General features: G+C 39.0%; 1 protein-coding gene across 1 annotated transcript in view; it reads left to right on the forward strand.

Moving 5' to 3' along the window:
* The first annotated feature begins 1,242 nt into the window (after window positions 1-1,242).
* The window catches only part of DOCK8 (dedicator of cytokinesis 8), a 69,094-nt gene continuing 56,478 nt past the window's right edge, over window positions 1,243-13,858 (forward strand). The window contains exons 1-7 of the mRNA XM_064736779.1: window positions 1,243-1,262; window positions 1,311-1,413; window positions 5,496-5,671; window positions 8,684-8,755; window positions 12,121-12,244; window positions 12,966-13,181; window positions 13,570-13,655. Coding sequence (XP_064592849.1) covers window positions 1,243-1,262; window positions 1,311-1,413; window positions 5,496-5,671; window positions 8,684-8,755; window positions 12,121-12,244; window positions 12,966-13,181; window positions 13,570-13,655 — 797 coding nt within the window. The remainder of the gene's footprint in view (window positions 1,263-1,310; window positions 1,414-5,495; window positions 5,672-8,683; window positions 8,756-12,120; window positions 12,245-12,965; window positions 13,182-13,569; window positions 13,656-13,858) is intronic.

The following is a 13,858-nucleotide window of genomic DNA, read 5'->3' on the forward strand; positions in this document are numbered from 1 at the left end:
AAGGTCTTGGTTTTGAGTTCTGGAATACCACTGCTGAGTAGGAAACCCTCTTCCAAATGGATCTCTTCACTTTCTCTATAATGATGGCTTTGTTCTGTCTGTGATTGCTGCTGACTTAAGATTGGAGCAACATTACACTCACACCCGTCAAGGCCTTTTGACCTAAAAACAACTACTCTCATGCATGCAACTTTTATTTTCTAAATCTAATCCAATCCGCTGAATACCTTCTGTCAGGTGCCTGTTGCTTCACATGAACAGAAACCTATTAAGTGAAATTCAGGGTTTCATCATGCTCAAAAAAGCTGTAATAAGTGTCACAGAATAGGTACTGTAGTCATAGGAATCAAGAGGCCACAAAGGAGAAAAAGTGCAGGCAAAACTGTCCTGTGGAATTTGTTAATTCTAAGATGCCTATTAATGCTTGCTTAAGTTGAAAGAGTCTCATGTGGAAGGGAGTGTCTTCTTGCCTCTGTGTTTTCTTTGTTCCCATTTGACTGCCCTGGTGGGCTGCAAGCTATTATTTTTACTTGGAATCTGCTCTACTGCATCTTGTTTTAAAAATCTTGTCCTGAACCCTTATGGTGAGATATAGTGTAGGTGTTTTGTTACCATTTCATGGCTGATTATTCTTAAACTGATTATTCTAAGTCATATTAACTACTGATTGATTATTTTCCATGAAAAATCACTAGGCTACTCTGCCATATTTTCAGACTGTGTGCATTATCATCTGGGGATTTCTGAAGAATTCAGTTCTGGGGTCTCTCTACTTCCATAGCAATCAGTTAGCACTTACTAAGTTTTTTCCTAAAATGTTTAGTTGATACAGTAGGCAGATTTTTTAATTCCTTCTTTGGTTTGCCTTGGGCTTTTTTTCAACAAATTGCATTAGTAGTGGAAGTATCCCTTGATCAATTAAAGTATTTGCTTATGTAACGTTCATTTTTCTTTCTCTACTTTATTAATGTATTTTTGCTTTGCAGATGTGAATCTGCAAGTAATGCTATGAAGGTTGCAGTCACACTTTACTTCAGGCCAAGGTTATTCTTTCTTGCACAGCATTTCCCAGTGGTGAGGGTTGCAAAATAATGATAAAAATCTGTTGGAAGAATGACAGAATCTTAGTTATATAGGACTGCAAATGTTTTATGAGATTTGCATCAACTGCAAACCAAGAGGAGCCTAGATCATTATAAATATATACTTCTAAACACCAAGACTGGAGACCAAATCGACTAAATGCTGGAATTTGGAATTTTGTAAAGGAATAATTGTAATTATAAGGATTTTTCTCTGCTCAATTAAAGGCACTCGTCTGCAGAAATAAGAAAGCAATTTACTATTCAACCAGGATTTGCACAGTCCTGTCAACGAAGCTTAAGTACCCCTGGCTTTTCTACATTTAATCTGGTAAGTTCTGTGTTTATTCTCCTTACGCAGGTTTGGTATGTACATTGCTTAATTGTTTTAGGGTAAATTAAATGATCTTCTAAGTTGTCTTGTATTTCACTGGCTTCTACCTGAAACTGTTAAAAATACTCTCTGGTGAGCTGAGGAAATTATGCCTTTGAGAAACATGAGAATGTTCCTTGGAGCCTGAAATAGACAGTCCTTCTACATATTAATATGAATCAAAGTTAATTAGTAAGTGTTGGAGTATATTACATTCTTTCCCTGATGGAAACATTCAAAAATTTCTTCAAGTATATGCTTTGAGTGGTAGTCCTTCTTCCCCCAGTTTTATATACCAACCATAATTTTATGTGCCTGAAATATCCTGTGGTCAGATGCGGTCACCTGTTCTGGCTGTGTCCTCTCCCAGCCTCTTGTGCATCCTGTCTCTTTGCTGGTGGGGTGGTATGAGAAGCAGAAAAGGCCTTGGATCCTTGTTTTCACCAATAATGAAAACAAACTTCATTATCAACACTGTTTCCAGCACAAATCCAAAACATAGCCCCATAATATTTACTATGAAGAAAAATCAACTGTATTCATGCCAAAACCACCACAGATCAATGAATAAAGACAAAAAATACCCAGAAAGGTATAGGCTCAAAAAGCTCAACTTAATTTCAACTTAAGCTCAACAGTTTCCAGAGCCAGCAGCAGGGGCAACATGCTGACTGTTTTTCAGTGCTGTAAAATGTGCGCGTTAAGTGAGAAATGCTGAAGCATGTCCCAATTGACATAGACATAATTGAGTCAACTGTTATGTGTCTCCAAATCATCTTCAGCCTCTAAAGAATGTAATCACCCTCTAAAGAAGTCGGATCATATGACAGTGCCCTTATGACAAAGGGAAAAAATGCCAGATCTTTTTATTGCCTTTCAGGAGGATGAGTATTCTGCAAACATACTATACCATAAAAGAAACTGATTATGACTTTGGCCCCTTCTTTTAATTCCTGATTATTTTTGTGAGGTCGGATAAGTAGAAGCAGGAAGAGTCTTTGTGCACCAGTGATTGTGAAAATCTAGATGCAAGTGGTTGCTTCCTGTGTCAGGGCCTCCCGCCACTACTCACTTCCTTAATTTGAGGCTCTGTGATCTTTAACTTGTTCCGTGTGGTTACTCAGCCTGACGAGGCCAGGTCCCTTCTTCTGCACACAGACAACCACTTCTGCTACCAAAAACGTTGGTAGCATTTCAGTTACCAAGTGTTACGCCGTAGCTGCCATTTTGTGTGTGCTGTAACAATCTACATGCCTCTAATTCATCATCCTTAAAAAAGGTATGTTTGCAGTAATGGTTTCTGGCATTTTCTGTCGAAAATCGTTTTGCACGTTTTTATGATATGCGAAAAGGAGTGCTGGCTTCTTATTTAAGCCATTTTCTGTGTTTCCTTTGAAAAGCTGCACCAGTTGTTAAGGAGATCATTTCCCTCCACCTGCATTTACTTTTTACACTGCCTTTTTTTACATTTGTGTTGTCTAATTTACAATAGTCAAAAGCACATATTTCTAATAATTAAAGGTTATTGTTACTTCTGAAAGGAAGTATAATGGTTAATTTAAAATTAGATTTAATTAGGCAAAACTATTTTGCATGCAAAACATTGTATCTTCAGCAACTGAAAAGATGTAGTGCACCTTTATATACTTTAAGCTGTGTTTTACTTTAATCTTCTGTGAATTACTTTTTCTATTAGATCGAAATATATGTTATATATATTTATATTTATATTTATTACATATTATTTATTTAGATGTAAAAATTGCTATATAGACCTATTTATATATCTATAACATGCTATGATTTACCCACTGACAGTACAGTAAATGACCTTCAACCATATTATTTTTAATTAATAAAAAAAAATAGCAAATAAGGTTTACTGTTTACTCATAACTATTGATCTGGCATTTCCAGCACTACACTGGGTGCAAACCAGAGATAGTGCTTAAACGAAAAGCCAGCAGAGTATTTTTCTTTGGCTGACTGCCTTATAATTTGATGGACTTGCTGGTAATGTTAAGTTTTCCTTTTGGCTAAAAAGAGCAAAGACAGGGAAAGACTTTTCCAAGAGAAATTTTTGGTAATTTAGTTGATGCCTTAAATGTACAGGCAGAGGAGTGTTTATGCAGAAACCAATATTGTTTCCCTTTAAAAGAGGAACCTGAGGTAGAGGGTGGTACTTGGTTGGGTTCAAAGGTCTCTACTAAAATATTTGCAGGAGTATTTACCACATATGTGATTTTTTTCAGAAGTTTAAACTGGTTTGCATCTCCTAGATGTTTCCAGCACATTTCTTCCAAATATGCTTAACTTTCTGCAAGATATTTCTGGATTTTTTTAATCTGAAAAACTTCCTCAACTATATGTCCAGAACTAAAATGGTTTCAAAGCTTGCATTTACTAATTATTGTTTTTAACACATCTTCTTTTCTACTGGGGCTGATGCAGCATATTAAGTTCAGAGCCATTTTAGTTCAAAGTTACTGGAGCTTTGCCGTTTTTGAGTCTCAATGTGTGTTTCATAAATTGAGAAATTTCTCATTGTTCCATTGAGCTAAACTCCCTGATGTGGCAGATGCAATGATGGTGTCACTGGAGTCGCTTCATGCACTGGTGAAATTCCAGTTGACTTCCATGAAAGCCTTGCATGAGCAGGCCTCAGCATTAATGAGGGAAGACTTGCTGATTTTGACACACAGGTTTTTACACTGGAGTATAAGGAGGATAGCTTAAGAACACATTGGATGAGACAATAGGCAGAATAACATAGAATAAAAAGGCGTGTTGATACCATGGACATTGGAAGCCTTCTTTTCCCCACAATGCATCAGCAGCACCACAGATGTATTTTTTGCTGGCAGCTTCAGAAGACAGCCCTGTGAAACATATCTGGGCTAATCAGTGCAATGCAATCCTTGGCCTTTACAGAAAGGAGGATTTATTAGCTGCTTTTTCTAGAATTCTTCCTCACAGTAAATAAGTTATTCCAGTGCTAATGGTGCAACTAATTTTCTTCACTTTTACAGTGATGAGGTGTCATCAGCCTTTCTGGAACACGCAGAAAATAAACTATAGATTTTTCTAAAGCTGTAGTTTTTAGATCTACTTTTTACTTGTCAGGAAAATCAATGATAAAAGATTCTAGTCTCTGTACTTAACTGGACAAATATTGCATTTCCCAAAGACATACAGGGTATTTTTATTTGTTACATGGCAAGTAAAATAATTTTCAGTTTTGTCTATACATACACTTTTAATTCATGAAGTCACATTTATTTGTATGTAGAACATCTCTAGGTGCCAAATCAAACTAGTTTCTGCCTCTGTTTTTGACACTAAACAGATAAAAAGCATGCATAAGTCGTACAGCTTGTAGTTGTTTCACTTTTTTCTGAGGGGATCTTCTGTTTAAGAATGGCTAATTAAATATAATGAGATACAACTGCTGTCTATCAAGGTGCAATGCAGTGCACTGTAGAAATGGGGAATATCTACGGTTTGCAGTAATAACTTCAGTAGTTCCATGTAATCTTTTGCAAAAGCACTGTACAAACCCTTGAAAAATACAATAAATTAAGAACTCCAATAATACAGAATCCAGTAATATTCAGAGATGAAAAATAGTAATTTTTTATGATTTTGAGTATATATTGTCCTCAGTTTTGTTTGCAGTTGAAAGCACAGAGCATTTCTATTAGTGTTTTTCAGGCACAGTGCCTCAAATGAGTGCATCTTCATGATGGCAGCAACTACAGCACTAACTGCAGTCCTTAGCTCTGTAACTTGGAGTAACTTCCAAGACTTGGCCTTGTTATTCCTAGTGTGTTTTGTCTGCTATCTCCTGCCCATTGGCATTGCCTGTCACTGCTGTTTTGTTCATCTCCTTTATACCCTTGTTTCTAGATTAGAAGTTTAGATGTTTGTTCCTGATGTGTAATAAAGAATGGGAATTACAATAGCCAAATAAATAAGCCTAAATTACACTATCAAGAAGAACCTTCTGTTGCTAAAATAAATGCTTCTTTATTTCTCATTAGCCTTCATTTTATGATGCAGTAGACCCAGTAGATTTTGAAGGCTTCCTGATGACGCAGCTGAACAACTTGGACTTAGATCTAGCACAAGAACTTGGGGATTTTCCAGAAGATGATTTGGATGTTGTCTTTACACCCAAAGAGTGCAGGACTTTGCAATCCTCTATGCCAGAAGATGGGTAAGGAAAGTTTCTCTCCCTCCAAAATGCTGCAAAAATATTAAACTTAGTTTTGAATTGTTAAAAATGGTTTTGAAGATGTTGATCCAACATCACTCTGCCACCCATCCAGCCAGTACACAGTTGAACTTCAAATGTTTGAACTTTGCCACTGCCTCTTTTAGGCTTGTTTGCACACTTAAAATTATGCAAGTTTTTACACAACTTCCTTGGTAGCGGCTCAAGTGAGGTAGGCGTCAGCAGGAAGACGAGTGAAGAAGGACAGGAGGATGGTATGAAACATAATTTTTGTAGCTGCAATGCCAGAGATAAAAGTTTATTCTGATCATGTAACAAGCACAATATTGAGTTTTTTGGGGGTTTTGCCAGCTGTGTGTTACGTGGCATTGATCAGATCATTAAGAATCTCTTTCTCAGTACCTGTCTTGCTTAGATGGGAAGAAATGGTTCATACTTCACAAGGTTTGGGAAGGGGAATAAGTGTTAATTTCTAGTGTAGAAGTCACATGTGGTTTTAGGCTGATATTGAAGAAATAATTACCCTCTTTTAAACAGCTTATATAGGTAGCTTATGGTGACACTGGTGCTCAATGGTCCTGCAAATATTTAAGCAGGTTTGAAAAACAGGCATGCGATGAACAAAAACATTTTTCAGAATAAGAAAATTCATCGGGGAGTTTTCTGATGTGTTATTAGAAAGGCTATGCAATGTATACAAAATACACCTCAGGGACTGTTTCACTATAAATGGTACCTTTAGGTAGAACTCCAAAGACCTGTTGAGTTTTGCAAGGAATAATGGTGAGATAATTTGAAGTCAGCACCATTTAGCCCCAAACTGCTACATCAGCAGAGATGGCTGACTATATAGTGTGTTTGGCATGGGGCTGGCTCCTTACAGCGTATCCAGGAAATGAACAGCACAGGCTATATTCAGTGCTGTGCTGAGCTGCCACGCTGAGGGACAAATTGGCTTCGTTTACGTTGTCTTGGCTCACAGGGTAGACCTGCATCCCTCTCTGTTCCTGCAAAAGTTGATGCATGCTGCTCTAATTTTTACCAGCCAGCTGTTCAAACTAGAGCCCTATAGAACAGAAATATTTGTTCAGTGCTTTCTGCCCGACACACCAAATACAATGAGGCTAAGAGGGAAGCACAGCTTGTGTGATTTTTGCCAGCTCTAGACTAGTTGAGAATCCTCTCTCTAAGCAAGGTTTCGGTCTGCAAGAATCTTCTTGGCCCAGTACTTCTCTCAAGAAGGACAACAAAGACAGATGTAGAGATGAGATGCCATGCTAGGTTACCTGAGAACTCTCTGAATCACACAGCTTCTAATATTTTCACAACACGTGATTTTCAATTGAAGTTATTTATAGAAAAGTCCCAATCTTTACAAGGTATTCTTGTTTTTTCTGTGGATTTGAGAAAGAATCGATGTGGGAGACAATGAATGGGATTTTTTGAATAGTTATTTATATAACTATTAATATAAATTTAATATAATATACTATTAATATAAACAAAAATATTTGAAACTATTATTCAACATTTGAAATTACATCTAAAATAAGGCCATTTCTTACCTATTTCCACGGTTACTTCCCACCATGCCTGATGTTTAAAACAGCAGTTATTTATTTGTTTTTACACATGCAGGCTCATGCTGTAGAATCCGTTTTAAGCCTGATTTGCACCACAAAGTTATTACATGTTCTATAAGGAGTCTGTGACAAAGCTCAAATAGTCAATACCAACAAATGTGCTTTCAGCAGATTTTTTTACAGCAGCTTGCCACTTAGCCGTTCACATTGATATAATTGATATTGGTGTTTTTATAGAAAATCCTGATGAAGAGTGCCAGGATGTGTTAGGGAGGATGAGAACACAGCAGGGACATGAACCAAGGATGAGCCTGCAGGCAGTGCAGTCTTTGATGTTTCTGTGTGCAGAGAGCAGGAAACAGGTACCACCGACCAAACTGGGTTAATGTGCAGCCTGCCAGCAAACACACCTCCCACCTGACCCCGAGGCAGGAGCCACCAGAGGCAGGGGCACTCGACAGCCTGGCATCAGCCAAGGCTCTGTCCCACCATGCACACACAAACCCGAAAAAGCTGTTAGCCAGCCTCGATAACCAGCTGCAAATCTCTCAGGAGTTCTATGTGGAAAGTGCTAAAAATCATCATACCTTTCACCTGTTCCTGTATTGAATGTGTATCCTACTACTCTTTTACTCACTTGGATTGGAGAATGCTACAAATTATTTTGAAACAGGTCATTAAAAATTTTAAGAATGGGCACAGGGGAATTATGCCACAGTGTCACGATGTGAAATTCATGGGACATTGGCTGAAAGACCGGTAGTTCCAAATAGTATCCAGGCTATCAAGGGGCACTGACAACCCCCTTCATTAAAAGAGACTTATTTGAAAAAGAGAAAATGAAATTATAATGTATTCTTAGAACTTAAAGTTTTATTATCTTATTTGATTAGAAGCTTTTTAAGCTTCAAGTTGTAAACTTTAAGTTCTAAAGGGGGTTCCTTTTTAAGATTTTCTTTGTTTCTGTGAAAAGAGAAAATTGCACATACATAAAAACTTGGTATTTGCAAGGGTCCAGGAACTGAGGCCTCTAAAAAAATATTTCTATATCTTGAGACTTGTTATCAAGTTTTGAAAATCACTAGGTTGGTTATGTTGTATAATTTATTTAATTTTACTGTATTTTATAGCAATGTCACTCTTATATTTATAAATAGACAGTGTAGGAAGTGGTTACCTCTTCTCTGTTAAATGTATGCTTGTACGTTTATCAGCTCACTACCAAAAACCTGCATAAGGGAATTCATGCAGTACAGAGGATTTTTTTTAAACCTCAAACAATAGTTTAGCAGTAAAATAAATACACAGGAGAGGACTAACAGAGAGGCCTTTATCTGACTAGCATGTTTAGATAAATTTGTTTGTCCTGAAAGTATGACTTAGGAGCTGAAATATGTTGCTTTTTCCACAGGGTTGAACTGGACTCACACGTCAAAGACTGTGTTCAGACTTACATCCGTGAGTGGCTCATTGTGAATCGAAAGTAAGCAAGATAAAACTAAATAAAATAAAAAGTGCATTTCATCTTACTTATCAGAGAGGAGATGCTTGCTCTTACAAGTAATCCTAAATTATTATGATTTTAGTCAGTGATTGAAGATAAGAACTGACTTTTCAGTAGTATAAATAACCATATTGTTTTGTTTAAGATGGTGTGCATTGCCAAATACTGTAACATCTGCTTCTTAATTCAGGCTGTAAATGGATGAGAAGTTGATGGGAAGAAATTCACATCAACCCTCTGTAGTGATGATTTATCATAGTCAGGAAAACTAATACTGTTTGATCCCACTGAAAGGAAAGATAACAGGGATAAAGATTATATTTGCATGCTTTTAACCTATTCATGCCCTGAAAATTCAATATGATTTGATTTCCAAATGTGTCTGAAAACTCAAGGATTATGGCCTTTCCCAGCAGTGACTGTGTTCATAGGATTATCCATGTTATACCCAAATTTACTATTTTATATCAGTAAATTATTTCTGCACTTGAGCTCAGTGTAATTCAACACAGAGAGTTAGGCCTGTAGTCATTATAAGTGCTTAATTTCCTTTAGTCTAGTTTATTATTTTATTTTATTTTATTTTATTTTATTTTATTTTATTTTATTTTATTTTATTTTATTTTATTTTATTTTATTTTATTTTATTCTGTCCTATACTGTTTCATATGTAAAATGCGAAGGGGACTCTCAGTCAGTGCTCTCTGTTGCAGGATGTCTGTTCCCAGACTCTTAGGGGAGTCTGTGGGATGTCTTGCCTCCTTCCCCATCACCTCATGCTGTTCTTCAGAAAGAGGTTTTTGGAGCCCTGTTTTGTCCATAGCACTTCCTCTTCATCCACTCTGCACTCATGCCCAGCTCTTGAAAAGCAGAAGGAGCAGCAGGTGGTGGAGTGCTGACACATTTGCTGCAATTTTGTTGTGCCTCTTCACTCACCCTTGTTACTCTCTGTTTTTCTGATGTACAGCAGCAGCCAGTGCCTTATGGGTTTACAATGGTGATTGCAGAGGAATTTGCACTGTTTAATTGTGCAGCTTGTGCTCCTCAGTGGAGCAGCTGCTGGGGGTTATTAAGAGACTTCCTCCAGGGGTGCTGATGAAACTGATTGAATTCTCAGAACTGCTCTGCAGTGAGTCACTGAAAGTAGGCTAGTGGGTTTTGTTGGCTCTCCTCCCTCACCACTCAGAGCAGAGGCACTAGCTCTTTCACACAGTGCTGTTCTGTATGCTGTAAACAGCCAGTGTGCAGCTTTGTTTGAGCACAGGAGAAGGGAGTAAGCAGTAAAGTAGGTGAAGTGAAAAATACAACACGGCTATTTTTGCATTTCTGTGTGCTGGTAGAAGTGTGAATGGAGCCATAGAAACATACGTATGTGGAAAGTTTCACTGAGTGTTTTACTGTTTCATTGATTCGGGTGAGGTAAATTTGCATTCAAAATCTTTATTGAGCAGTTGACTCTGTGGTAAACATGATGGTGGACTCTGCCAGAGAGCTGAGCTTTGGTAGCTGTGGCTAACAATGCAAGCAAGTTATTAAAAATTGCAAAGAACAAACCACTACCAAATATGCTGCAGTGTCACATAATCCAGTGATAGACTGATATTGGGAATCTCATGTTATGCTTGGATAGCTTTTTTTTCTTTAAAAAAAGTGTGAGCAGAAGAAAAGATATCAGGAGAAAAATGATAAAAAAGTAGTTGTTTCCATTGTTTTGAGGAAGGCTGGAAAAACTGTAGCTGACTGCTTGACAGATGTTATAGAACAGGTTGCTAAATATATTGTCTGGTGAGCTATGGGTGAGACAAGTGTGTGAGTGACTTTGATCCACTCATGAATGCGAAGGTTCAGAACAGGAGATTGAGGAGTCTGCAGTGGGTGGCATAAGCAGATGTTATCCTCAGGCCCCAGGGTAGAGAGGTATGTGGCAGAAAAGCTGAGCACAGCTGGAGTCCATGTGGCCTTGCAGAAGGCTGAATGGGTAGCTTGTTCCTGTGCCTATTTCTCCTTTCAGTTGTCCTTTGGGTTTTTTCCTCATCTCATTTTCTTAATTCAGTGTGTGCCCATTAAATTGGCATCAGTATTAAAACCATGGTTTGCCACTTGGTGAGTTTTAATTGCTATAATGCTTTTCAAAATAAATAAGTGGTATAAATAAGTACTCCAGGGGTAGTTACGGGGAAAGGCATCTTTAGTGTAGTTTTCACACCATAGGGAAAATGTGAGCTCAGGTACATAAATTTCTCCATTAATCATTTGTTTGCCACCAGAGGCAGTGAAAAAAAAATCTATACAACCTTTTTTGGATTCTTGTATGTCTTAAAGTCATGCAGAATTTCTGCCTTCCATTCTGGATAATTACAGTGGTTCCAAAACAAGGTCACATCCAAGGAGAGCTGGGATTGTCTTTTTATGACCAGTTTTCATTGCAGTGAACTGGCAAACGATTAAAATGCAAACAATTAAAATTAAAACACATCAGAGCATATAATTCAGTTACTCCCAAAATGTAATAAAAAGGTGTCTCCCTGATCAATAATTGCTTATTGTGTCTTCTTTATGAAAGTACTCAGATGCTCAGTCATTTCTTTGGGAGTATCACAGAAAGGAAAATGAATGAAGCAGGATGTTGTAAATAAGGAGACTGATTACAAAAAAGACCATCACAGAATTTAGCAAATTGCATACTAAAGTGAAAGAAACAGAGGTCTGGATGCATCTAACACCACTTTTTCAGGGTACTTGCAGTTTTTTTTTTCAATCTGCCTCAAAAAAAAGTAACTTGAAATTTCAGAAGAATTTTTCAAAGCTGCCAACCTGGAGGGTTACATTGAGGCATAGAAATAGCCCTCTTCAAAACCAGGTGTTTTTCTGGAAGTTGTAGATTGTTGCATGCAATTAGCTTGGGATACTAGCTAGGTCCAGGATAAGAGCAGTAAGAGATTTGATGTATATAATTGAAGAGGCCAGCCACGAGATAAGTGATCCTGATCCGTGTTCTTAAGGTCACTGAAATGATCACCATGTCTGATGAGGAGATCAGACCAGATTTTGTACCTAGGTCAGGTTTTCCTGCTGTCTCAGACCTATACTCTGTAGAAAAAATATCTGAATTATCTTTTTTTTTCCTTTTAAACTGTTCTTAATATACATTATAGAATTGCAATGGTGCATAAAAACATGTTAAAGTTTTGAAATGTCAGGTTTTACATAAAAGCTGTGCTACACTGCTTTTTGCAGAACAATCTTTTCAGTTTTTTAAATAATTTTAAATTTGTCTTTTCTGTTTTATTTTCCCTTAACACCTCCTCATGTTATCCTGACCTTCTTGGGCTTCTCCATAAAAGAAATCAAGGGAATTCTGACACTTGTAGCCTGAAAAACAAGGGATCCCGAAAAGATTTTCACAAAACGCTTCAAAAACAAACATTTGAATCAGAAACATTGGATTCTGGCGATGCAACTTTTCAGGTACATTTTCTTCGCTTTGGAAAAGTAATCAAATACAGCAGCTTCCCTCAAAAGAAGCATGTGGTGTGACCTCCCCCTGAGTGTTGTGTGCAGTTTTGGTCACTACCGTATAAGAGAGACAGAAAGCTATCGGAGAGCATCCAAAGGACGGACACAAAGCTGGTGAAGGGTCTTGTGGTGGAGCCATATGAGAAGGGTCTGAGGTCATTTGGTCTGTTCATCCTGAAGAAGAGGACACTGAGGGGACACCTCATTGCAGTTCACCTTTTCCTTGCAAGGGGAAGAGGAGGGGCAGGCACTGATCTCTTCTCTGTGGTGACCAGTGACATGAAGAAATGACCTGAAGTTGTGCCAGGGGAGGTTTAGGCTGGATATCAGGAAAAGGTTCTTCACCCAGAGAGTGGCTGAGCACTGGAACAGCTCCCCAGGGAAGCGGCCACAGCACCAAGCCTGACAGAGTTCAAGAAGTGTTTGGACAATGGTCTCAGGCCCATGGTGTGATTCTTGGGGATGGTCCTGTGCATGGCCAGGAGCTGGACTCTGTGATCCTAGTGGATCCCTTCCAACTTAGCATATTCTGTGATTCGGTGATCTGTGATGGCATGAAGCCATTAGGCTTCATGACAGAGGAGGCATTAAAATCCCCACTGCCAGCTCACCAAGAGCCATTCTGTGACACCCTGGTGCCCAAGCCACACCTTGCCATTTTCCTGTTTTCCAGCAGGTGGGACCCCAGCACGTTCCTGCTGTCCCGGAGGAGGCCTCGAGGACGAGCGCGGCCTGCTCGGACCCGGAGCTGCGCAGCCTGCAGCCGGACCCGCGGCTGGAGCACCTGCTGCGGCACGCCAGCGCCGAGGAGTTCGAGCGGCTGAACGAGGAGGCACGCCGCACCAACAGGCACGCCGAGCTCCTCGCCCTCTACCCCGCCGTGGATGAGGTGAGCCGGAGCCCGGCTGCCCTGCTCCTCTCTCCCAGCTGGCTGTCCCAGCGTGCCCGAGGTTAAAGCCGCACCACAGCAGATAAACACTGCACTGTTCTCAGTGTGGGCCAAGCCACATACGGCTATGTCAGGGTGTCGGCTTTCATAGTAGCTTGTACTTGGAGTCCACAGCTGTAAATATTTGGTGTAAATGCCAATTAGGGGTCAGGAATGTAAATATTCAGAAATAATAAATCTATTTCCTTTCATCTCTGGGGACATAAACTGCCCACTGAGGGGGGAAGATGCTAGTCTGTAGCAGTGGCTCAGCTACTGTCATGTAAATGTTTTATGCAAGTGTGCAAATTTACAGTTGTTTTAATTGAGTATGACTGTTTAATGATAGGAAGATGTAGTGGAGATACGACCAGTGCCAGATTGCCCAAAGGAACATCTGGGCAACAGGATTTTGCTGAAGCTCCACACTCTGAAGTAAGTAAACCTTCACAAGCACTGCTTACCATTTCTGAGTTCACAACAGTGTGCAGCTGCACACCTTGTTGCACCACCGAAGCTGTCCCCTACAACAGCATTCACTGCTCAAGTGTTCTTTCTTAGTGTAGCAGAGAATTTTTTCCATATCCATCTTTGCAGAAGTCTTTAACATGCCAGGATGAAAAAGTGTTGGGAGTGAA

Source organism: Zonotrichia leucophrys, chromosome Z, assembly GCF_028769735.1.
Source record: "Zonotrichia leucophrys gambelii isolate GWCS_2022_RI chromosome Z, RI_Zleu_2.0, whole genome shotgun sequence".
Lineage (NCBI taxonomy): Eukaryota > Metazoa > Chordata > Aves > Passeriformes > Passerellidae > Zonotrichia > Zonotrichia leucophrys.